The sequence below is a fragment of the Aquarana catesbeiana genome, linkage group LG01 (genome assembly GCF_042186555.1).
Source record: "Aquarana catesbeiana isolate 2022-GZ linkage group LG01, ASM4218655v1, whole genome shotgun sequence".
Classification (NCBI taxonomy): domain Eukaryota; kingdom Metazoa; phylum Chordata; class Amphibia; order Anura; family Ranidae; genus Aquarana; species Aquarana catesbeiana.
Window position 1 is genome coordinate 86,308,966 of NC_133324.1, and position 21,458 is coordinate 86,330,423.

At 42.1% G+C, this 21,458-nt stretch overlaps 1 protein-coding gene across 6 annotated transcripts in view; it reads left to right on the forward strand.

The window, feature by feature from the left end:
- The window catches only part of NIPBL (NIPBL cohesin loading factor), a 235,684-nt gene that overhangs the window by 208,924 nt on the left and 5,302 nt on the right, over nucleotides 1-21,458 (forward strand). For all 6 annotated transcript variants that reach the window (XM_073621328.1, XM_073621291.1, XM_073621308.1 and 3 more), the window contains 2 exons: nucleotides 11,794-12,086; nucleotides 14,244-14,418. In XM_073621328.1, the coding sequence (XP_073477429.1) occupies nucleotides 11,794-12,086; nucleotides 14,244-14,418 (468 nt within the window). The remainder of the gene's footprint in view (nucleotides 1-11,793; nucleotides 12,087-14,243; nucleotides 14,419-21,458) is intronic.

Genomic DNA, 21,458 nt, shown 5'->3' on the forward strand with positions numbered 1-21,458 from the left:
CACTGTATGAGATAACCGCTTTATGCTCACGTGTACCACCCATCCTTGTACAGCCCCAATACATTGCTGATGGTGAATGCAGTTCCTGCCGGGCGTGCCGCTCAATGTAATCACTCTACACCCCGCTGCCTGCCATAGCCACGCTGTATTCTATATGGCCAAACATTGGCCGTGGTTGTGCGGGAATCCTGCAATGCCTCCCAGGCCAGGTGAAGGGCGTGAATAGTGACGTCTGGCACACGTCTGCTTGACGTCAACGTGTTTCACCGGAAAACCCGAATTAGGATGTAATGCCCCCTAGCTGGAATGTGCTTAAATACACTTTATGACCCAGACTGCAGAATTCCTTAAGGGGACAAGCAGCAAATTTGGTAATCTACTGAATGAGTACACTAAATTAAAAATTAACATCCAAACACATACGATCAGTGGATAAACATGCTTCCAGAGCATTCTACATGGACCAGTCCATTGGTGCATAAGTGAAAAGACAGCAAAGAAGGAATTGCTTCGTCAAAAGTTGGTAAATACATAGATTAAGCCGAAGGTGGAAGAAACCGATCCACAGGAACCAATATCCCAAGGCCTCACCTTACTTTGTCATATATCATAATCCTAATCTAGGAAGACCTATAAAATCAATTCTTTATTCAATTTGTTGTTCACAAGGGTATTTAGTTTATAAATCCAGACTTTTTCTTTCTGTAAAAGAATCCTGTCAAAATCACCTGGTTTAGTGCTCAATTTAAGGGCAAATATTCCTTTGACCTTAAAGCGGAGTTCCACTCAAAAGTGGAACTTCCGCTTTAAGCACTCCTCACCCCCTGACATGCCACATTTGGCATGTCATTTTTTTTGGGTGGTGAGTGGATACTTAGTTTAGAGTGGGACTTCCTGTTCCACTTCCTTCTTCCTGCTCCTTGCCGCCTAGGAGACTTCTCCTCTCCCCCCTGCCAGCAATCTTCTGGGACACGTGACAGGTCACAGAAGATTGCCTGGCCACTAGCAGAGCACTTCACGGCCTGGTGCCCACAGTGGCTATGAGGGCGCCGGCAGAGAGGAGGGGGAGAGGAGCGAGGCTTTGGGCGGCTGCATCGCTGGAGCGTGGGACAGGTGAGTGTCTGTTTATTAAAAGTCAGCAGCTAAACTTTTTGTAGCTGCTGACTTCTAATAAACTAACAAATGTGTGGAACTCCACTTTAAGGCCATCTGTTTTGGCCTGATGGTAATGGAGGAAATGTGCCGGGGGGGGGGGCTCTCGTGCTCCTTCTGTCTAATGTCTCTGAGGTGTTCACCAATGCAGATGCGTAATTGGCGTTTAATCTTACCTACAGTTCGGTCCATATATATTTGGACACGGGCACAATTTTCATACTTTTGGCTCTGTATGCCACCAGAATAAAATTTAAAACGAAACCATCCAAATAAATTTGAATTGCGGACTTTCAACTTTAATTCAAGGGGTTAAACATAAATATCAAGTACAAATTTTAGGAACTGCAACCTTTTTTTTATACAGCCCCACCATTTTCAGGGGCTCAAATATAATTGGACAAATGAATATAATCATAAAATGTTCATTTTTAATAATCCTTTACTGGCAATCACTGCCTGAAGTCTGCAACCCATGGACATTACCAAAGACCTCCTTTCTGATGTTTTGCCTTCAGCGAGTGAAATGCATGCTCAATTGGGTTGAGATGAGGTGATTGACTCGGCCATTGCAGAATATTCCACTTATTTTTCTTCAAAAGCTCCTGGGTTGCTTTTGCAGTGTAATGCAAAGACAAGCCGAGGCTACGCTGCGCTAGAAAAAAAAACACAGATGGAAATTCAGCTGCCAGCACCCAAAGTCAAAATACAGACTCCACAGATAATATATAAATGAAAGTCCCAAATCAACAGTCCATATGTAGAAGGATGGAAACAGAAACCAGCATCCGTGCTCTGTGTGGGTAAAGAGCTAAACGTGGAGATAGAAATTCCTTCCCACCCGAAGTAAAAACAAAATGCTCCCATAGTGCATTACATCACATATCCAAATTTAATGGTAATAAAAGCTGTCCCAGATGCAGCTGCTAAAGTGGGACATCTGAGATAACACCAGTGCAACCTTTTATTACCATTAAATTTGGATATGTGATGTACTGCACTATGGGAGCACTTTGTTTTTACTTCCGAGTTCCATGTGAGCAGTGGGTATTCCAGCAAGTAATAAGGTTTCTGGGGAGACCCAATTCCCTGCGCTTGGCGAGACAATTTTTTAGTGGTCACAGGCAGCTGGTAAGCAGGATATGCTTTTCACCAGGTGTGGAGAAGGATTCTCTCTGGTGTGAAAGAATATCACTCTCTCTTCACGGATGCTGGTTTCTGTTTCCATCCTTCTACATATGGACTGTTGATTTGGGAATTTCATTAGTCTTTTTTTCTACATTTTTTTGTTATCTGCTTCCATGGTTACATGGTTGTTTTTGTTTAGTGCTGCACCATTTGCATTTTAAATATTCTGCTTTTGCAGTGTGTTTTGAATCATTGTCCATCTGTACTGTGAAGCGCCGTTCAATCAACTTTGCTGCATTTGGCTGAATCTGGGCTGACAGTATATCTCTAAAAACTGCAGAATTCATCTGGCTGCTTCTGTCTTCTGTGACATTATCAATAAACACCAATGACCCAGTGCCACTGGAAGCCATGCATGCCCATGCCGACACATTGCAAACGCCACCATGTTTTACAGAGGACGTTGTGTGCTTTTGTTCATGAACTGTTCCAAACTTTCTACACAGCTTTTTCTTCCCATCATTCTGAAACAGGTTAATCTTAGTTTAATCCGTCCAAAGAATGCTTCTCAAAGTCTAATCTGGCTTTTCTATTCAGGCTTATGAATGGTTTGCATCTTGTGATGAACCCTCTGTATTTGCTCTCATGAAGTCTTCTCTTGATTGTAGACTTTGGCAATGATACGCCCACCTCCTAGAGATTGTTCTTCACTTGTCAGGATGTTGTGAATAGGTTTTTCTTTACCATAGGGAGGATCCTGCGATGTCTTCCGTGGACATCCAGGCCTTTTTATGCCGCTTAGCTCACCAGTTCGTTCTTCTTTCCTCAGAATGTACCAAACTGTTGATTTGGCCACTCCTAATGTTGCTGCTGTCTCTATGATTGATTTGTTCTGAAGCCTTACAATGGCCTGTTTCACTTGCTTGGACAGCTCCTTTTAACACGTGATGTAAGTGTACAGCAATAGATTCCAAATGCAAAAACCACACTTAGAATCAACTCCAGATCTTTTTTTACCTGCTTAATGAAGAAAACAAAAACAAAGGAGTAGCCCACACCTGGCTATGAAGTAGCTTTTGATTCAATTGTCCAATTACTTTTGGTCCCTTGAAAAAGGGAGGGGGTGGCTATTCTTAAGAGCTGTAATTCCTAAACCCTTCCTCCGATTTGGATGTACATACCCTCAAATTAAACTTGAGAGAGTACACTTTCAGCCCATATTCATTATATAACTATAGCTTGAATATGTTTTGGTAAATATCTGAAAAAATGTAAAATTGTGCCTGTATTCAAATATATATTGACCTAACTGTATGTGAACCCGGCCTTAAAGGTAATTATTTGTGCAACTAGAGGCAGTCATATGGTTAGTTAAAGTGATACTAAAGTCTAATTTATTTTCTATAAAAATAACAAACATGTTATACTTACATGCTGTGTGCAGTGGTTTTGCACAAAACAGCCCGGATCCTCCTCTTCTGTAGGTTCACAGCCATAGATTCCAAATACCACAGTTAGAATCAACTCCAGATCTTTTACCTGCTTAGTTGATGAAGATATAACAAAGGAGTAGCCCACACCTGTCCATGAAATAGCTTTTGATTTAATTGTCTAATTACTTTTGGTCCCTTGAAAAAGGGGGATGTGGTATTCTTAAGAGCTGTAATTCCTGTAAATACATACCCTCAAATTAAACCCGAGAGAGTGCACTTTCAGCCCCATATCCATTATGTAACTATAGCTTTGAATATGTTTTGGTAAATACCTGAAAAAACTAAAATTGTGCCTGTGTCCAAATATATTTGGACCTAACTGTGTATATATATTTTCTTACATTTCATTGAATACTATAAATTTCCCGAGTGGTAGCGCAATTAATAAGGCTTTTGATAGAGTAGACATTGGAACCATCCGCAGAGGTGAAGACCCCAATGCGTTCGACAAACTTACAAATTTGACAGTGACCGCAGGGGATCATCCCCACTCTTCTGGGAAATGAAATCAACCAAGAATCATCCGAAGACTGCGTATACTCAGACTGAGTGAGCATATCTGGCAGATTGGGGGGGCCCCACATGCGACCATGTGAGGAAATTCACCCACAATATTGGAAAGTAGAGGGAAACGACCTAGTGTAGGCCAGTATTAAATTAAGACCTACTTTACTTTTGACCACTGCGTCCTGTACTGAGTAATCTAATCGGATGCCCATTGACTCCTTCATGGGCACCTTCCTGAGAAGAGGAGAAAGTGGACCCGTCTTCCAATAATGTAGATCGATCTCCCGCAGAGGTATTTTTCTTAGCCTTTTTGAAGACCCTATGGGTGTAACCCCTTTCTTTAAACCTATCATACATTTCAGGTGCCTCCCTGTTGAAATCTAGCTGCTCTGCTTTAGGATTGATGCTGAACTTACCTCCAGTCCGGAATACACTATTGGGCAGTTTTAGCCATACGTGATCCAGTTGATTATTGGATTGATCAGCAACCCAGAGTTGTTAGCAGTATGCCCTGTACTTCATGGTATATCATTATACCCGTGGTTTATCATCGATAGGTGTTGCAACAGTTATGTTCAGCTATTGACCTATGTTAGTTTGATTTATGTTATAGGTGTTTAAGTGCTGTTGCAGTATTTGTTTGCTGCTGCACTACAATGCTGAGATTTCCCAGGTGGAATTAATATACAGCCACCATTAGTTTAATAACGTTGTCTCACCTTATAATGGATGTATGAGCTTGTATGTAAGTGAGAATGGCGTGTGGACACACCTTTTTTTGAGTTTTTTTTTAGACCATGTTGTCTGTTATTGGTGATGGTGGGTGGTTCCTGTTTATACCCTTTGCTTATTTGAATTTTTTGTATTAATAAAGATCATTTATTTTTTTTAATTATTTTTGTAGACTTATCACATTTCCTTTATTCTTGAATGCTTGTCACTATACCCTGGTGGCTTGGGATTATGATCCTTTTGACAGTCTTCTCTATCTGCCTTTTTTCTTAAAACTGTAAAATGTGGGCCTGAATTTGGCTTCAATTTGTTAGTGTATCTAAATCTGCTATAATAACACTACCTTCCCCATTGACTGACACTTCTACGGTCTGCTGTGCCTCCTATGCTCATTCCTCCAGAGTTGTGTCTCACAAATACAGAGGGTGGGTTCCTGGCCGGATCACCAGGTGGAAACCATCTGATTAGTAAGCTGCAATATAATAGATTTTATGGTTTTGGGTTTAATACCGCTTTAAGGATTGTATTGACCAACAGCTAGAATTCCTGCTTAACATCCAGTTTTCATTGGCAAGCTCTGCCCTTTGTCCTGTTATGGCGGTGATCTCACTTTGTCAGATTTGGGCAGAATGGGTGAAGACACTCGATCTGTTCACTGACACGATTGACCCTTTCCTGATAAAGCTTGTGGAGCAGATGTCTGGAACCCTATTCTTCAGTTGTGAAGGCTTGCTAGAAGCATGTACGCTTGTGCCCCATGTTGGTATGTTGTCTATGTAGAGAACTCTGGTTAAGATGCTGAGAGGTGTATGCTGTTTTCAAGGAGTGCCTTACATATCTGGTCTTTGAGAGATGCAGTCTCTTCAGACATAACCATGATGGATATCACTCGAGGTCAGAGCATTGACCAGCCTCTGCTTAAAAACTTGGTTGGGCAAGTCCCTTCTACCTCCTTTAGCTTTTCCTGAATGTAGGCACAAACAATTTCCCCGTGCCACTGAATAGATTAACAGACTATCCCTTGCCTATTGGGGTTGGTACTTTGTCTCTGGGGCTACATTCTAGATTTTCAGGACACGTTCTTTTACGTTCTAGATTTCCTTCATTGCAAAAACCCTGAAAAGGTTCATGCTCTGCCTAAGTGCTTTGCTCAACAATTACCATATTTATCGTCATATAACACGCACAGGTGTACAACACGCACCTTCATTTTAGGAGGGAAGTTTCAGGAAAAAAACTTGCATTTAAATAAAGAACTTTGAAGCAAAATAAGGGTCAGTGCCCATCAATGCAGCCTCACCATTGCCCATCTGCAGCCTGATCAATGCCATCTGCAGCCTCACAATTGCCCATCAATGCAGCCTGATCAATGCCTATCTACAACCTCACAATTGCCCATCAATGCAGCCTGATCAATGCCCATCTACAACCTCACAATTGCCCATCAATGCAGCTTGATCAATGCCCATATGCAGCCTCACCATTGCCATGAATGCAGCCTGATCAGTACACATCTGCAGCCTCACCTCAGATTACTGCTGCCTCGGAGGGGACAGGGAGGGGGGCAGGACGATTGCCGTCAGATTACACAGAATCACGTTACACAGAATCTCCTGTTTACTCGGTGGCATCCCGCCTCCTGGCCCGGCTTCTATGATAGACAGAACACTGGTCCAATGCCGGCCCAGGAGATGGGACTTCCTATTACAGAGGCCGCTAAGTAAACAGGAGATTCTCGCTGTATGTGATCTGACGGTGCTCGTCCCTTCCCCCTCCCTGTTCCCTCCTAGGCAGCCTAAATTGCAGTATCGACATAGAACACACACACATTATTTGCACCTGATTTTCAGGGTGAAAAAGTGTGTGTTATACGCCAATAAATACAGTACCTAAAGAGGTCTCATTTCTGAAAAGATGGGTGATCCCAAAGGTTGATCCAGCTGTTGCCTGTCTTAATGGATTACATTCCGTTCCTGGCTGTCAAGATTGCCATGATTTGGAAACTTGAGGTTCTCTTCAAATCCTCTTTCTGCTCTAATTGGTTCACCAATGCAACCAATTATTGCTAATATGGTGGTATGGGCCACACGCATGTATCAAGAACCAGGATCCAGCTCTGCAGATGCTGAGGTTCTTTAACACTTGGCTCTTCTGTCGACTATGTTGACGTATTGCGTAGATAAGGCTGGCTGGCATTAGATGTCTAGAGTAGGCCTTCTCTGTCCAAATGTGCATTCTCCTGTGGCTAAAATACTAGTCACCATAACAGTCTTATAGAAAGCAGCTGGAGCGAATTACCTTTGTGAGAGGATGGCTCTTTGGTAAGGAACTCAACTCTGTCATCAGAAAGATCACTTTTAGTAAGAACACCCTGTTGTCTAGCGAATGCAAGACTAATATTCCTAAAGGTCTCCAACCTCTACACAGATGAAGGGTTCCTTTTTGTCCCTCACAGACCTCATCTTCCAAGTCTACATAAGGAAAGCGGTTCTGATGCAAACCTTGGGCTTCTAAGCCTGGCTCCAGACACGCTGCACTTTAAAGGAGTGCCCTCTCTTCTGTGAGTAGTGGATGTCAGTTGACCCTCTTGGCCATCTTGGTTCAGGACATTCCAGATTTTTGTGTTCAGTCAGTTGTCACCCAAGACTACAAGATAGTTTGTTTCCCCCTTCCCCCCTCCTCCTAGGTTCATGACTTCAAACCTGCCTTCCTAGCCACAGCTAGCCCAGGCTTTCCATCTTGCCCTTTATCAACTGCTGTCCTTAGGGGTATGTGTACCAGTGTTGGTGGGAGAAAGGCTTCAGGGTTTTTACTCTTAGTTTGTTCACAATTCCAAAACTGCACAGAAATGTGCACCTCATTTTGGATCTCAAGGTTTTTATCAATAAATTGAAAATAAGAAAATTCCACATGGAATCCACCAGGTTAGTCAATGCCTGTATTCAACAGGGGGGGACTTCCTGGCTTCACTGGACTTAAAGATGCTTATTTTCATGTCCCCATTTATCCTCTGCACCAATATTTTCGACAGCTTTGCCGTAGGCAGTAAACATTTTCAATTTGTGACGCTCCATTTTGGCCTGTGCATGGCCCCTCCTGATCACAAAAATCCTGGCCCCAGTCCTTGCCTTACTGCATTTTTATTTTAGGACATGCAACCTGCTTCACTGGATCGCCCTATGTACCTGTTCCTGAAGGCCACACTCTCAATGTGGTGAATACACAATCTGATACTGGATGTGGACAAATCTTTTCTCCAATTAAAATGGGTGGTGATCACAGTGAATGCCAGCTTGTCGGGCTGGGGAGGTGTGCTCGGAAAAGCAAATGGTGCAGGGAACTGGTCAGTTTATGAATCCCAACTTCCTATCATCCTGGAACTCAGTCGCCCTTTATGGTGACAAGCTACCTTTACCGACTTACAAAAAAGAAAGAAAAAAACTGCGCTAGAAATCAGTAGGTGAAGCTGCAGCTATAAGTGTAGCACACCAACAACAAAAATAAAAAAGCCGCGCATTAAAGACATATAAAATAACAAAATATTGATTAATTAAAGATGAATAAATTCCTTGTGAGTAAATGTCCAACAGCCAAAAAAATATGAATACAAAAAAATCCTCAATAGTCCAATAACTGATAGTGGAGGTTCAGGTAAAGCAAGATTTCTGTTAGATGAAATGTTTACCAGATAGCAAGTCAAGTAGGGCAGATGGCTTTAAACCCAGCCTGGGCCTTTGGGGAACCAATCCCGGTTGTACTGAACGGGTCACACTTGTAAACCGAATTGGATCCACGAAGATTTTACCCAAAAAAAATTTATAATAACATAGCGTAATACTGACACAGATTATGTGATACAAAAAAAAAATTTTTTTCCCCTTTTATGACACTCCACCAGTGATAAAATCATGTAAAATCATAAACCACCCAGTGCCTATATGCACAAAATAGGGTTATTAAGTGACATGCAATCCATGCAGTAAAGTGAATGATCTCCTATTTGGAGAACTAGTGCAAAAACCTTTCAAAAAAGCAGCTTACCAGATGTTAAAAATAAAGGAGCATATAATTAGCCACCGAATAATAAATAGAAAAGAGGATATCCAAAGCCGCTTACCAGAAGTTAAATAAAATGAGCATATAACTATCCACCGGATAATAAATGGAAAGTAATATCCAAAGTGCAGCAAACCACATAAAATTCCTGCTTACCAGATAACAAACTCTATATTGAAAGACTGTCACAACCACAGAAACAGCTTCCTGGCATGGGGCGGCGTGGATCCACCATGACACGTCGCCCCATTGAGGACGGGAGTTCGTTTGCATGCCGCCCGGCAGTGTCTTTTTTATATTTCCTCTTATTGTAAGTGTTACTTCTTTTAAAATAAAACAGTTTGAAACGACCACCATTCTTTATAATATGTGTATCGTGGAGCCTGAGAAATGGATGTTATTACGGATCCACGCCGCCCCATGCCAGGAAGCTGTTTCTGTGGTTGTGACAGTCTGCCTATATTGAGTTTGTTATCTGGTAAGCAGGAATTTTATGTGGTTTGCTGCACTTTGGATATTCCTTTCCATTTATTATCCGGTGGATAGTTATATGCTCATTTTATTTAACTTCTGGTAAGCGGCTTTGGATATCCTCTTTTCTATTTATTATTCGGTGGCTAATTATATGCTCCTTTGTTTTTAACATCTGGTAAGCGGCTTTTTTGAAAGGTTTTTGCACTAGTTCTCCAAATAGGAGATCATTCACTTTACTGCATGGATTGCATGCCACTCACTTAATAACCCTATTTTGTGCCTATAGCTATAGGCACTGGGTGGTTTATGATTTTACATGATTTTATCACTGGTGGAGTGTCACAAAAAAATTCCCCCCCCCCTTTTTTTTATATCACATAATCTGTGTCTTTATTACGCTATGTTGTTATAATTTTTTTGGGGGTAAAATCTTTGTGAATCCAATTCGGTTTACAAGTGTGACCCGTTCAGTACAACCGGGATTGGTTCCCCAAAGGCCCAGGCTGGGTTTAAAGCCATCTGCCCTACTTGGCTTGCTATCTGGTAAGCATTTCATCTAACAGAAATCTTGCTTTACCTGAACCTCCACTATCAGTTATTGGACTATTGAGGATTTTTTTGTGTTCATATTTTTTTGGCTGTTGGACATTTACTCACAAGGAATTTATTCATCGTTAATCAATATTTTGTTATTTTATATGTCTTTAATGCGCGGCTTTTTTATTTTTATTTACCTTTAGGGACTACCAACATGAGTTTGGTCAGCTCAAGAGGAAGCAGACTTTTGGCAAAACATTACATTCTGGCCTTGTCATCTGTACATGTTCCAGGTGTAGAAAACTGGCAAGCAGACTTTTCATTGTGGATGCACTGGTGACAACATGGCTTTAGTCCCTATGTGCCTTTTCTCTTCCAAATTGTTTTCAACAGCCACTGTCCTCACACTGGTGAAAACCTTTGGCAATGCAAAATTTTCCTTTTGAACCCATTGGATATATATATATATATATATATTTATTTGGCCTTATTCGCAAGGAGGTTTTTCTGATCACTATCACATCTGCCAGGAGGGTTTCAGAGCTGGATGCCTTATCTTGTAAGGAGCCCTTCCTGATAAGCCCACAAGGTTGTCCTTCAGCCTAAAGTTGTATAGCCTTTTCACCTCAATCAGGACATCGTACTTTCATCCTTTTCTCCTGCTCCTAAACACCCTTGGGAGGTGGCCCTCCATTCGCTGGGTGTGGTTTGATCTTTAGGAGACTACCTTGCTGCGACAATCGGATTCCCTCTTTATACTCCCAGAGGGATCTCGCAGGGGGCTCCTTGTGCTTTGTTCCACCATTGCTAAGTGGATCCATCAGTTTGTAGTTCCAGCCTACTGGGCAAAAAGATAAGGTTCCTCTTTTTCCAGTGAAGGCTCATTTTACAAGAGCTGTTGATGAACCCTGGGCTTTTCAGCATCAATTTTCTGCATTTAAAATTTGTCATGCTGCAACATGGTCTTCAGTTCATGTTTTTACCATGTTTTACTTGCCTGTAAAATCAATTTCTTGGAGTACATTACAGGATGCCATCCTCTTTAATGTCCTTGATTACTTGATAAAGAATTGAGGATTTCTGTGAGTGTGGCTGAGGCTTATATGGCAGGGCCTACAGGTATCGACCTATAATCCAGTTATCTCTGAGTCTGCCAGTGTCCTGTACTTTACTCAAGGAAATTAATTTTACAGGCAAGCCAAAGGTCTCTATTTTCTTTGAGTTCATTGATGGACATAGGTTCCCACTCTTCTGTGTTTTATAAATGTTCTTTTAGTGCTGCTTGCTACAAACTGAGGTATGTTCAATACAGGTTTAATCCTGGGCTAGCCTACTAATTTTGCCATTGAGTCAATTTGTAGGCAACAGTATATGACATCCTGTGTCCCTCCGAGAAGTGGATTTTATGGTAAGTAAACACAGGGAATACATGAACTCCTAAGATTTTTATGTCTGTTGGCCTGTTGCAGTTTTTTTCCCATTTTCGATCTAGTAGTACAAAAAAGGGGGAAGATTCTCTGAGCCCCAGATAGCAGCAAAACCTAACAAGCATTCTAACCTTTCACCTATCAAAAGAAAGAAAGAAAACGTTTTCTCTCTAGATAAATTTTAACACAAGTGGATGCTTATACTTTGTGATAGTATTATTTTTTCTTTCATTCATGAAGGCTGATCTTTTTTAAACACACAACTAAGCAATATTTTTTTTTCACAGTCAATGGTAAAAGCAGGAACGAACAAGAAAAAAGCAAAAGCGCAATCATCAGAAGAAGAAAGTGGCAGCGAAAGCGAAGAGGAAGTTGTTCGGCCGAGAAAAACAAGGCGGCGACCAGCAGCAGCAGCAGCAGCAAATTCAGATTCTGATGATGAGGATGATGTAGATTACATCCTCAGCTGTCTGCCAAGCGCTCCTGCTCCTCTCATTGAGTTTGCAAATGCTTCACAAGGGATCCTTTTGCTTTTAATGCTGAAGCAGCATTTAAAAAACCTCTGTGGATTCTCAGACAGGTATTTAACGCACCAATAAGGTACATTTCTGGTCTCTGAGGGCATTTCATTTTCAAAAGGCAGCTCCTTACCATGCTGTTTGCCTTAGTAGTTTCCTTTGGTGACCTGTGTAAATGGTCTTCTCTGATTTTTAGATTTAATATTCTTGTGCAAAACAAAATTAAGGTCCCGGAAAACACCCCTTAATTAAGTGTTCTTGCATAGCAAGACCACTTACTGTTATCTCACATATATATTATTCTTCTTCTTCTTATTATTATTATAGCCAAATTTACCACCCTAACTCCTCCCACAGTTTTTACACTACATAGACAAGTAATATACCGAAACGTGCGGATTGTTCCCGAATGGTGTGCTATTACTTTGTGGAACGTTTCGCCGAATAGTTCACGAAATATCATCGTTTTTGCGGCAAAATTGGTCACATAGGAATGAATGGGGAAACTAGAGTGGGAGGTGACAAAAGCTGAAAAATCAGAACATGATTTCTAAATTACCACCACTCCCTCATTTTCAAGCCCACCTACACAAATCCTATATCAAAACGTTCAGCTATCCCTGCTGCCACTAAACATGTCCACAGCTAAGCCATAGTCCTGATAGTTTTCACAATATGACCATTTGTTTGCAACTCACGTCGTCCATTGACATTCATTGAAACTACACTCTAGCCCTTTCAAATTTGAAGGGCAATTTCTAAACTGCGACCGTGCCTCCATTTTTAATATTTCAGAGACATACTATACATCAAAATCTAGGTCTGGGTCTCGTGATTCTCACAATATAAGGATCTTCGCTGTAGGGTTTATAGTTTTTAAAATACGGCCATTTGAATTACTGCACAGTTACTACATCTATCATGGTCCTGTGTATTGAGCAGTATTTGTGAAGCATAAACAGGACATGAGCGTTGCTAGGAAACAGTGGTTGTAAACACAAGATGCTGAGACCCCCCAACTGCATGTGGTCATACCTTCATCTGCTAGATGAAGGTATGACAAAAGCTGACCCCCCCCCCCCATGATCAGCCAAAACATTATGACCACCCCATTATCAGCCAAAACATTATGACCCCCCCATTATCAGCCAAAACATTATGACCCCCCCATGATCAGCCAAAACATTATGACCACAACATGATCAGCCAAAGCATGATTTTTCTAGTTATTACTCCTGCCACTCCAACCACACAATTACTCAAGCCACTCCACCCAGTTACTCGGCCCACTCCAGTTGTAGAGGCAAGAACACATTTCACAATTTCCCCAGAAATTGTAGCTTTTCTAGTTCATTATGCTTTCCTTTAATCCCTATTTGCATTAGATGTCTGTGCACTTATCTCGCCTGCGTTTATATTATGTATTGCTTTTGTGTAAAATTGAGCCCCAGGCTTTTGTACAAACAACTAGTTTAATGACATGTATTGGAATTATTTTTTTTATTTTTTTTTTTGGAATCATACTTGCCTAGGTGGATGCAGCATCTGGTCCCCCTGCCGGCACAAACACCGAGAACCGAGCAATCAAACTCTGATCGCTAAGTTCTCAGAGCTTCCTGAGCAGAGAGCTGGTGACAGTGAGTCGCTGAGAGGTGGAGCCTGGTGCTGGTCCAAGCATAAGGGCAGATCCCAACCATATGGTCCCGATCTTTCTTGAGCCTGGACCAGCTCTTCGAAGTCAGCAGGCTGCACTCCTGTGATCCACAGGAGAAGTACAGCCAAACAAGCTTTGACTGTACTTCTACTTTAATATAGTCATGCATTCATTAGAAATATTGTCTTTTAAATGCAGTTTGCGCTCTGAGCCAATCACGTTCTACTGCATGCACATGTGCTGACAATGAACATGTAAATTGAAGGAGAGAGCAATGTTCTTTTTAGACTGCTGCTCCATTTTTATCCTGTGAGAAGGCTGGAGTTTTGTTCTTAACCATTGCTGTGCTGCAAAAGAAGTCAATGATTTGTGCTGTCTGGTGGGGGTTTTCTGTCCTGAAGCACAAGACTTACTTCTCTTTGCAGATAAACTAGTTCACGTTGGTATTTGAGCCCTTTAGCTGCTTGCTTGGAATTCATTTTTTTCCCAAATTGAAATATTTAAAAGATTTTTTACATGATTTCATGAGTTTTAAATATACTTTTCTTTTTATTTTGTTACCTAGTAAAATCCAGAAGTATTCACCATCGGAGTCAGCAAAAGTATATGACAAGGCCATCAACCGGAAAACAGGGGTCCAGTTTAGCCCTAAGCAAACGCTGGAGTATCTAAAGCGGGATATGGCAACTGCAAAGATTAATGACGACATCAAGAGGAGTATTGCAAAACAATACCTGGATGTAAGATCTATCTCTTTGATGCTTAGGAATTGGCTATTCATTTTTTTGAACCTGCTGTCTAACAATAATAGTTATTTTACATGCTTATATGCAGCGCTGTGTAGGGGCTTCAACTATTGCACAGAAATATGTAAAACACTTGAACTTGCCCTAAGAGTTTGTAGCTTAAAAAAAATTAAGCCACAGCTCAAGAGATCATGGTTTATTCTAGAGTAACATATTTAATCATAAAAGCCCCTTATTGCTTATTCTATAGGAGGCACTGCAGTCCTCTAGTGTGTGGGCCTACCTTATAAGATATTCTACAGTGTGTCCTCAGCTGAGCATTATAAAATCATTAATTGATTTAGCTGTAGATAAAGAAAATTTTGCAGGTTAAGCTCTTGGTGCACAGTGTGTGTATGTGTGTGTGTGTGTGTGTGTGTGTGTATATATATATATATATATATATATATATATATATATTATTTTTTATTTTATTTTTTTTTCTTCTTCTTCTTCTTCTAGCAGCCTAGCTTTCTTTCTCATCTATTGCGGAGCACATGACATTTTTTCACTATACTGTTTCATTTTGGACACTGGCAAACAGCAAAAACTGTAAGCCAGTGCGGGTTACCTGCTCGGAGTAGCAGCAGACCTCAGTTTATTGCTAGTGTCCCAGGAGGATGGATTTTCTTCAGCTCTGTTAGATAAAAGATTAACCTGTTTTGCTAGCTCCATATTTCTTCAACATTTTTTCTTCAATCAAGACTCTTCTCTACACTTTTAGAGCAGTTCTCCCTGTTTGCAGCTATGCAGCACATCTGTCCTCAGTCTGGCTCCAGGAGTGGCACTTCTGGACCCCGCTGGAATGGAATTTGTGGGGCTAGCCTGGAAGTGACCTTCATGTACTGGGTTTCACATAGGGCGCTTTCCAGACTCTGCCCTGGTAAAAGCTACCACTGAACAAGTTCCAAGGGCATTGCCTTTGCCCTTGTCATGTTTTTGAAGACTCACTTTGTGAGTTGGCCTTTATGGACCAAATTAGCCAGTTATATGCTGAGCCTGCGCTCAGGGGCCACTGCACTTTCCCTGTAGATTCTGTATCGTATCTGTTTTCTGTTCTCTTACCACTGAGAGGCCCTTATCTTCATCCCTTGCTTTGCCAAACCCTCACTGACTGGTAAAAGTCCCTTAAAAGGGTTCTTGCCTCTGCTGTGGTTGATCCCTTGATCATAAAACTTTTGGAGCAAGTGGCTTTAAATTAGAATTATTACGTCTTGCTGTCTCACCTTTACCAGTGGGTCTCCTGCTTTGCTTTCTTTTGGGGACCCTACACTACCGGTTAGTAGTCCTGCCCTTCAGCCTTTTGCCTTCACCTTGGATTGTCACCATGGTGCTGGTCTCAGTACTAGCCCCGCTGCGCTCTTGTGACATCCCCATTATGGAATATTTAGGTGATGAGGCGTGAACTCTGTCAGCTTGGTTTTGAAACGTCTGAAATGGTCATTTGAACTAACTGAAGAATCTGTCTCAAACCTAGACACAGCACACACCAGAGTGTTTCCCCCATGGGAGAAACTTCAGGCTCTCCAGTTTGATTCAAGCTCTCCAGGGCAGGAGTAGTTTGACTCTCCACTTTTGCTTGAGTATTCGCTCTGATGGTAGCCTCCTTTTGAAGCAGTTCCATTTGTCCAGTTTCATTACAAACCTTTAAAATGTATCATTCTAAGTCAGATCAGTACCTGAACAAGACCGATTTTTTTTTTTTTTTTTTACACCGATGACCAAGTTGTCCCTGGATTGGTAGCTCTTGAATCTTAAGTCCTTTGTTCCTCTATTTTGGAAGATCCTCAGAATGAAGCCAGCCTGTTAGGCCGGGGACGTGTCCTGAGCACCCAGACTGTGCAGGGAACTTTTGTTATCAGAGGTGTCTTGTCTCCTCATTACTATCCTAGAGGGTCGAATGGTTTGGCATCATTGGATCCTCCTGCTCGAGGGTCATCCAATCCGAATTTGGTTGGACGACGCCACGGCGGTGGCATACATCAATCATCATGGAGGAGCTAGAAGTCTCACCGCAGCAAGCAAGGTAGAATGGATTTTGGCGCAGACAAAACTTCATGTTCCAGCCTTGTCCACAGTTTGAATTCTAGGTGTAGACAACTGTCAGGCAGACTTCCTCAGCTGGTAAGGTCTGGTCTCCAGACAAAGCGATCCTTTAACGGAAGCAGTGGATGCTCTCATGACTACATGGGATCAGTACACTCTGATCTATGCCTTTCCTCCCCATAATCTACTTCCGCCTATATTTTGCAACATTGAGATGAAAGGAATTCCGGTGTTCCTCATTTTTCTGGTTGCTCAGGCAGATTGTGTTACTCCACCCTTGTAAGACCCCTGGCAGACACTGTGGGCTGTATCCGGACCCCTTGGGTCTTCTGTCTCAAGGACTCTCTCACCATCCTGCTTCCTCGTTGCTGACTTTAATGATGTGGCTGTTAAAGGCCAGGTTCTGAGAGGCAGGGCCATCTCTGAATCAATGATTTCTACAACAATAAAAGCTCAAATGTCTACCTTCTACAAGTTTCATCATACCACATGAAAAGCATACATCACTTGATGTAATTCTCGGGCTTCCATTCTAGGAGTTTCTCTGTGCTGCCAATCGTCTTCTTCCTACAGCTGTATTTTGGCCAGTGTTTGACTTTCAGCACTAGCAAAAATCAGGTTTCTACCTTTAAAATCTTGTTTCAAAGACTATTGACCTCCCACTCCTTGATCTGTGTACAGGGAGTCTCCAATATAGCTTTGTTCACACCCCTGTGACTCCATGGGGTCAGAATCGGGTTCTTTCTATGCTTCAGAAATAGCCATTTAAACCCATTATAGACATTCCTATCTGTTCTTGTCCACCAGGTGGTATTGCTTGTAGCCATCACATCTGCAAGACAATATTGTGAACTTGCTGCCGTTTCCAACAAGGCACTTTTTCCGGTTTTATGTAGGGACATGGTGGTGCTAAAAGCCCAGGACTTCCTCCTTTGCCTAGGTAGTTTCTTTCTTTCACATCTGGCTCCAGTTTTCAGAAGGAAATTTACTTCCATTGTCTGCATGTTGTTCTGGGCTTTGAGCGTGTGTCTCAGCCAGTGCTTTTTTCTAGAAGACCAAATCCCTTTGTTGGCATACTGGATTATCTCTGTAAAAGTACATTAGCTTCTCGTTCAGCCAGTTTTACGTAGACCATTATCCTAGATCTCAAGGATTGGGTTCTGCCCTTTCCTGTCAAGGTACACTAGAATTAGAAGTGCTTTTTGGCATCAAGCTACAGTTTTCCCAGTTTGCAAGGCCACCACTTAAACCTAGTACAAACGGGCTGAATGTTGGGCGGCATCGGCCTGTTCAATAGAAACTGGCCAACATTCGGCCCGTGTGTACTGCAGTTGGTCCGAAAAAGGTCTGCTGATCGGTTCCCGATCAGGACTCTGATTAAGGATTTTACAGTACTAACAATTTCCAGTAAAGGGTTATTTTTTTTTCTTGCCTTGCTGCAACAGATCACTACAGTATGAGCTGCCAACTGTGCTACTAGCAGCTTCAGATACTGGTACACAGGTCCATATATATTTGGACACAGGCACAATTTGTTTTTTCAGGTATTTACCAAAACATATTCAAGCTATAGTTATATGATAGGTTAAAAGTGCACACTCTCAGGTTTAATTTGAGGGCATGTACATCCAAATCGGAGGAAGGGTTTAGAATATACCGCGCTTAATAGCCATCCCCCCTTTTTCAAGGGACCAAAAGTATTTGGACAATTGAATCAAGTTGTTTCATGGCCAGGTGTGGTCCACTCCTTCGTTATTTCTTCATTAATTTAGCAGCTAAAAGGTCTGTAGTTGATTCTAAGTGTGGTATTTGCATTTGGAATCTATTGCTGTGAACCTACATCATGTGTTCAAAGGAGCTGTCCATGCAAGTGAAACAGGCCATTGTAACGCTTCAAAAACGAAACAAATCCATCTGAGCGATAGCAACATTAGGAGTGGCCAAATCAACGGTTTGTTACATTCTGAAGAAAGAAGAACGCACTGGTGAGCTCAGCAACATAAAAAGGCCTGGACGTCCACAGAAGACAACAGTGGTGGATTATTATTATACAGGATTTATATAGCGCCAACAGTTTGTGCAGCGCGTTACGACCGTACAGTTACAATACAATTCAATACAGGAGCTATCAGAGGGACCTGCTCATTAGAGCTTACAATCTAGAAGGGAGGGTCAAGTGGAACAAAAGGTAATAGCTGTGGGGATGATCAGATGGAGAAAATGAAAATACAGTTCCTAGGTGTGGGTAGGATGGGCTTCTCTGAAGAGAAGGGTTTTCAGGGATCATCTAAAAGCTAATAGAATAGGAGATAATCGCACAGATTGGGGTAAGGAGTTCCATTGGATTGGAGAGGCTCTGGAAAAGTCCTGAAGCGAGCATGGGAGGAGCTGGTGAGGGAGCTAGAGAGCAGCAGGTCTTGAGAAGAATGAAGAGAATGATTAGGTTGGTATTTTGAGACTAGGTCAGTGATGTTGCTGGGTGCTGAGTTGTGGATGGCTTTGTAAGGAGTTGTTAGTATTTTGAATTTATTTTGTTGGGTGAGCGGAAGCCAGTGGAAGGATTGACAGAGGGGGGTAGCAGACACAGAGTGGTAAGGTGGATGAGTCTGGCAGCAGCATCCTTGATGGATTGAAGGGGGATAGGCTATGTAGAGGTAAGCCAATGAGGACGGAGTTGCAGTAGTCAAGGCGAGAGATGACCAGGGAGTGAATTAAGAGCTTTGTTGTGTCATTGGTTAGAAAGGGGCGTATTTTGGAGATGTTGCAGAAGTTGGGATGGCAAGATTTGGATAGTGATTGGACGTGGTGCTAAAAATGAGAGTTTAGCATCCAGGACTACACCAAGGACCTTTGCATGCGGGGATGGGCTGATAGTTGTGCCATCGATTTTGACAGAGAGATTGGGGGAAGAGGCATGTGAGGGAGGAAAAATAAGTTCGGTTTTGGATAGATTAAGTTTGAGGAATTGGTGCGACATCCAGACTGATATATCTGATAGTAAATTAGTAATACCTGAGGAGACTGAAGGAATGAGCTGAGGGGTAGAGAAATAGATTTGGGTGTCGTTGGCGTAGAGGTTGTATTGGAAGTCATGGGAAGCTATCAGCTAACCCAGGGTTGAGGTGTAGATTGAAAATCGGAGAGGCCCAAGAACAGAACCTTGGGGGACCCCAACAGAGAAGGAAAGGAGGTAGTAGAATTGTAAGTAACGCTAAAGGTGCTGTTGGATAAGTAGGAAGAGAACCAGCGAAAAGTACTGTCACGGAGACCAAAGGCGTGAAGTTTTTTGAGGAGGGGGTGGTCAACCGCATTCAAGGCAGCAGAGAGGTCCAGGAGCAGAGGTACAGAATAATGTCCATTGGTTTTGGCCGTTAGTATAATCCTTTGTTAGTTGAATGATCACAGGATCCACTCTATTATAAAGAAAAACCCATTCACAACATCCAGACAAGTGAAGGACGCTCTCCAGGACGTGGGCGTATCATTGTCAAAGTCTACAATCAAGAGAAGTCTTCACGAGAGCAAATACACAGGGGCTTCACCACAAGGTGCAAACCATTCATAAGCCTGAAGAATAGATAAGCCAGATTACACTTTGCCAAAAAACATCTAAAAAAGCTAGACCTGTTCTGTAAAAGCATTATTTAGATGGATGAAACTAAGATTAATTTGTACCAGAATGACTGGAAGAAACAAGTGTGGAGAAGGCTTGGAAACAGCTTATGGTCCAAAGCACACAACGTCATCTGTTAAACATGGTGGAGGCAATATGATGGCATGGGTATGCATGGCTTCCAGTGGCACTGGTTCATTGATGTTTTATTGATGATGTGAAGACAGAACCAGCTGGATGAATTCTGCAGTGTTTAAAGATATACTGTCAGCCCAGATTCAGCCAAATTCAGCAAAGTTGATTGGACGGAGCTTCACAGTACAGATGGACAATGATCCAAAACACATTGCAAAAGCAACTCTGGAGCCTTTGAAGGAAAAGTGGAATATTCTGCAATGGCCCGAATCAATTCGCCTGATCCCAACCCAATTGAGCACGCATTTCACTTGCTGAAGGCAAAACTAAAGGCAGAAAGACCCACAAACAAAGAGCTGAAGACAGCTGCAGTTAGAGCCTGGCAAAGAATCAGGAGGAAACCCAGTCTTTGGTAATTTCCATGGGTTCAAGACTTCAGGCAGTCATTGCCAGTAAAGGATTCTCAACAAAATATAATGTTCAACCCCTTGAAAGTCTGCACTTCAAATTAATTTGGATTGTTTCGTTTTAATTTTTTTCTGGTGGCAAACCGAGCCAAAAGTGTAAAAATTGTACCAGTCCAAATATATATGAACCTAACTGTACGTAATCTTTATGTGATCAGCTAGTTTCTATTGCAACAATCTTTCCCTGCTTTTAGCAATGTGAAGTGCTCTTTGAAAGTCCAATCTCTACTGCATTGCAAGCACTGGGACTTGGAGGTTATCTTCTTTTCTCCTTTGGCAACCAATGGCACAAGGAGTCATTCAAATTGACAAGGTTTACATTATACATGGCATCAAAATACTTGTTCGTAAACTATAAGTTCATTCGAGAAGCTAAAAACTTTGGCCCCTCAGGGTAAAAATGTTGCCTGTGTAAGGCCCTCACAGTCCTTTTTATACTAACTTCTCCAGTGATTCCCTAAGATCCCTTTCACACTGGGGCAGCACCACGTTGGCGGTAAAGCGTCGCTAGTTTTAGCGGCGATATTCGGCTGCTAGTGGGGTATTTTTAACCCATTAGCGGCTGAACAAAGAGTTAAAAGCATCCGTTTCAGCACTGCCTAAACGCTTTGCAGGCACTTCGGCAGCGCTGTTCATTCATTTCAATGGGCAGGGCGTTTTGGATAGCGGCGTATACACCACTCCCAAACCGCCCCAAAGATGCTGCTGGCAGGACTTTGTTTTCCCGTCTGCAA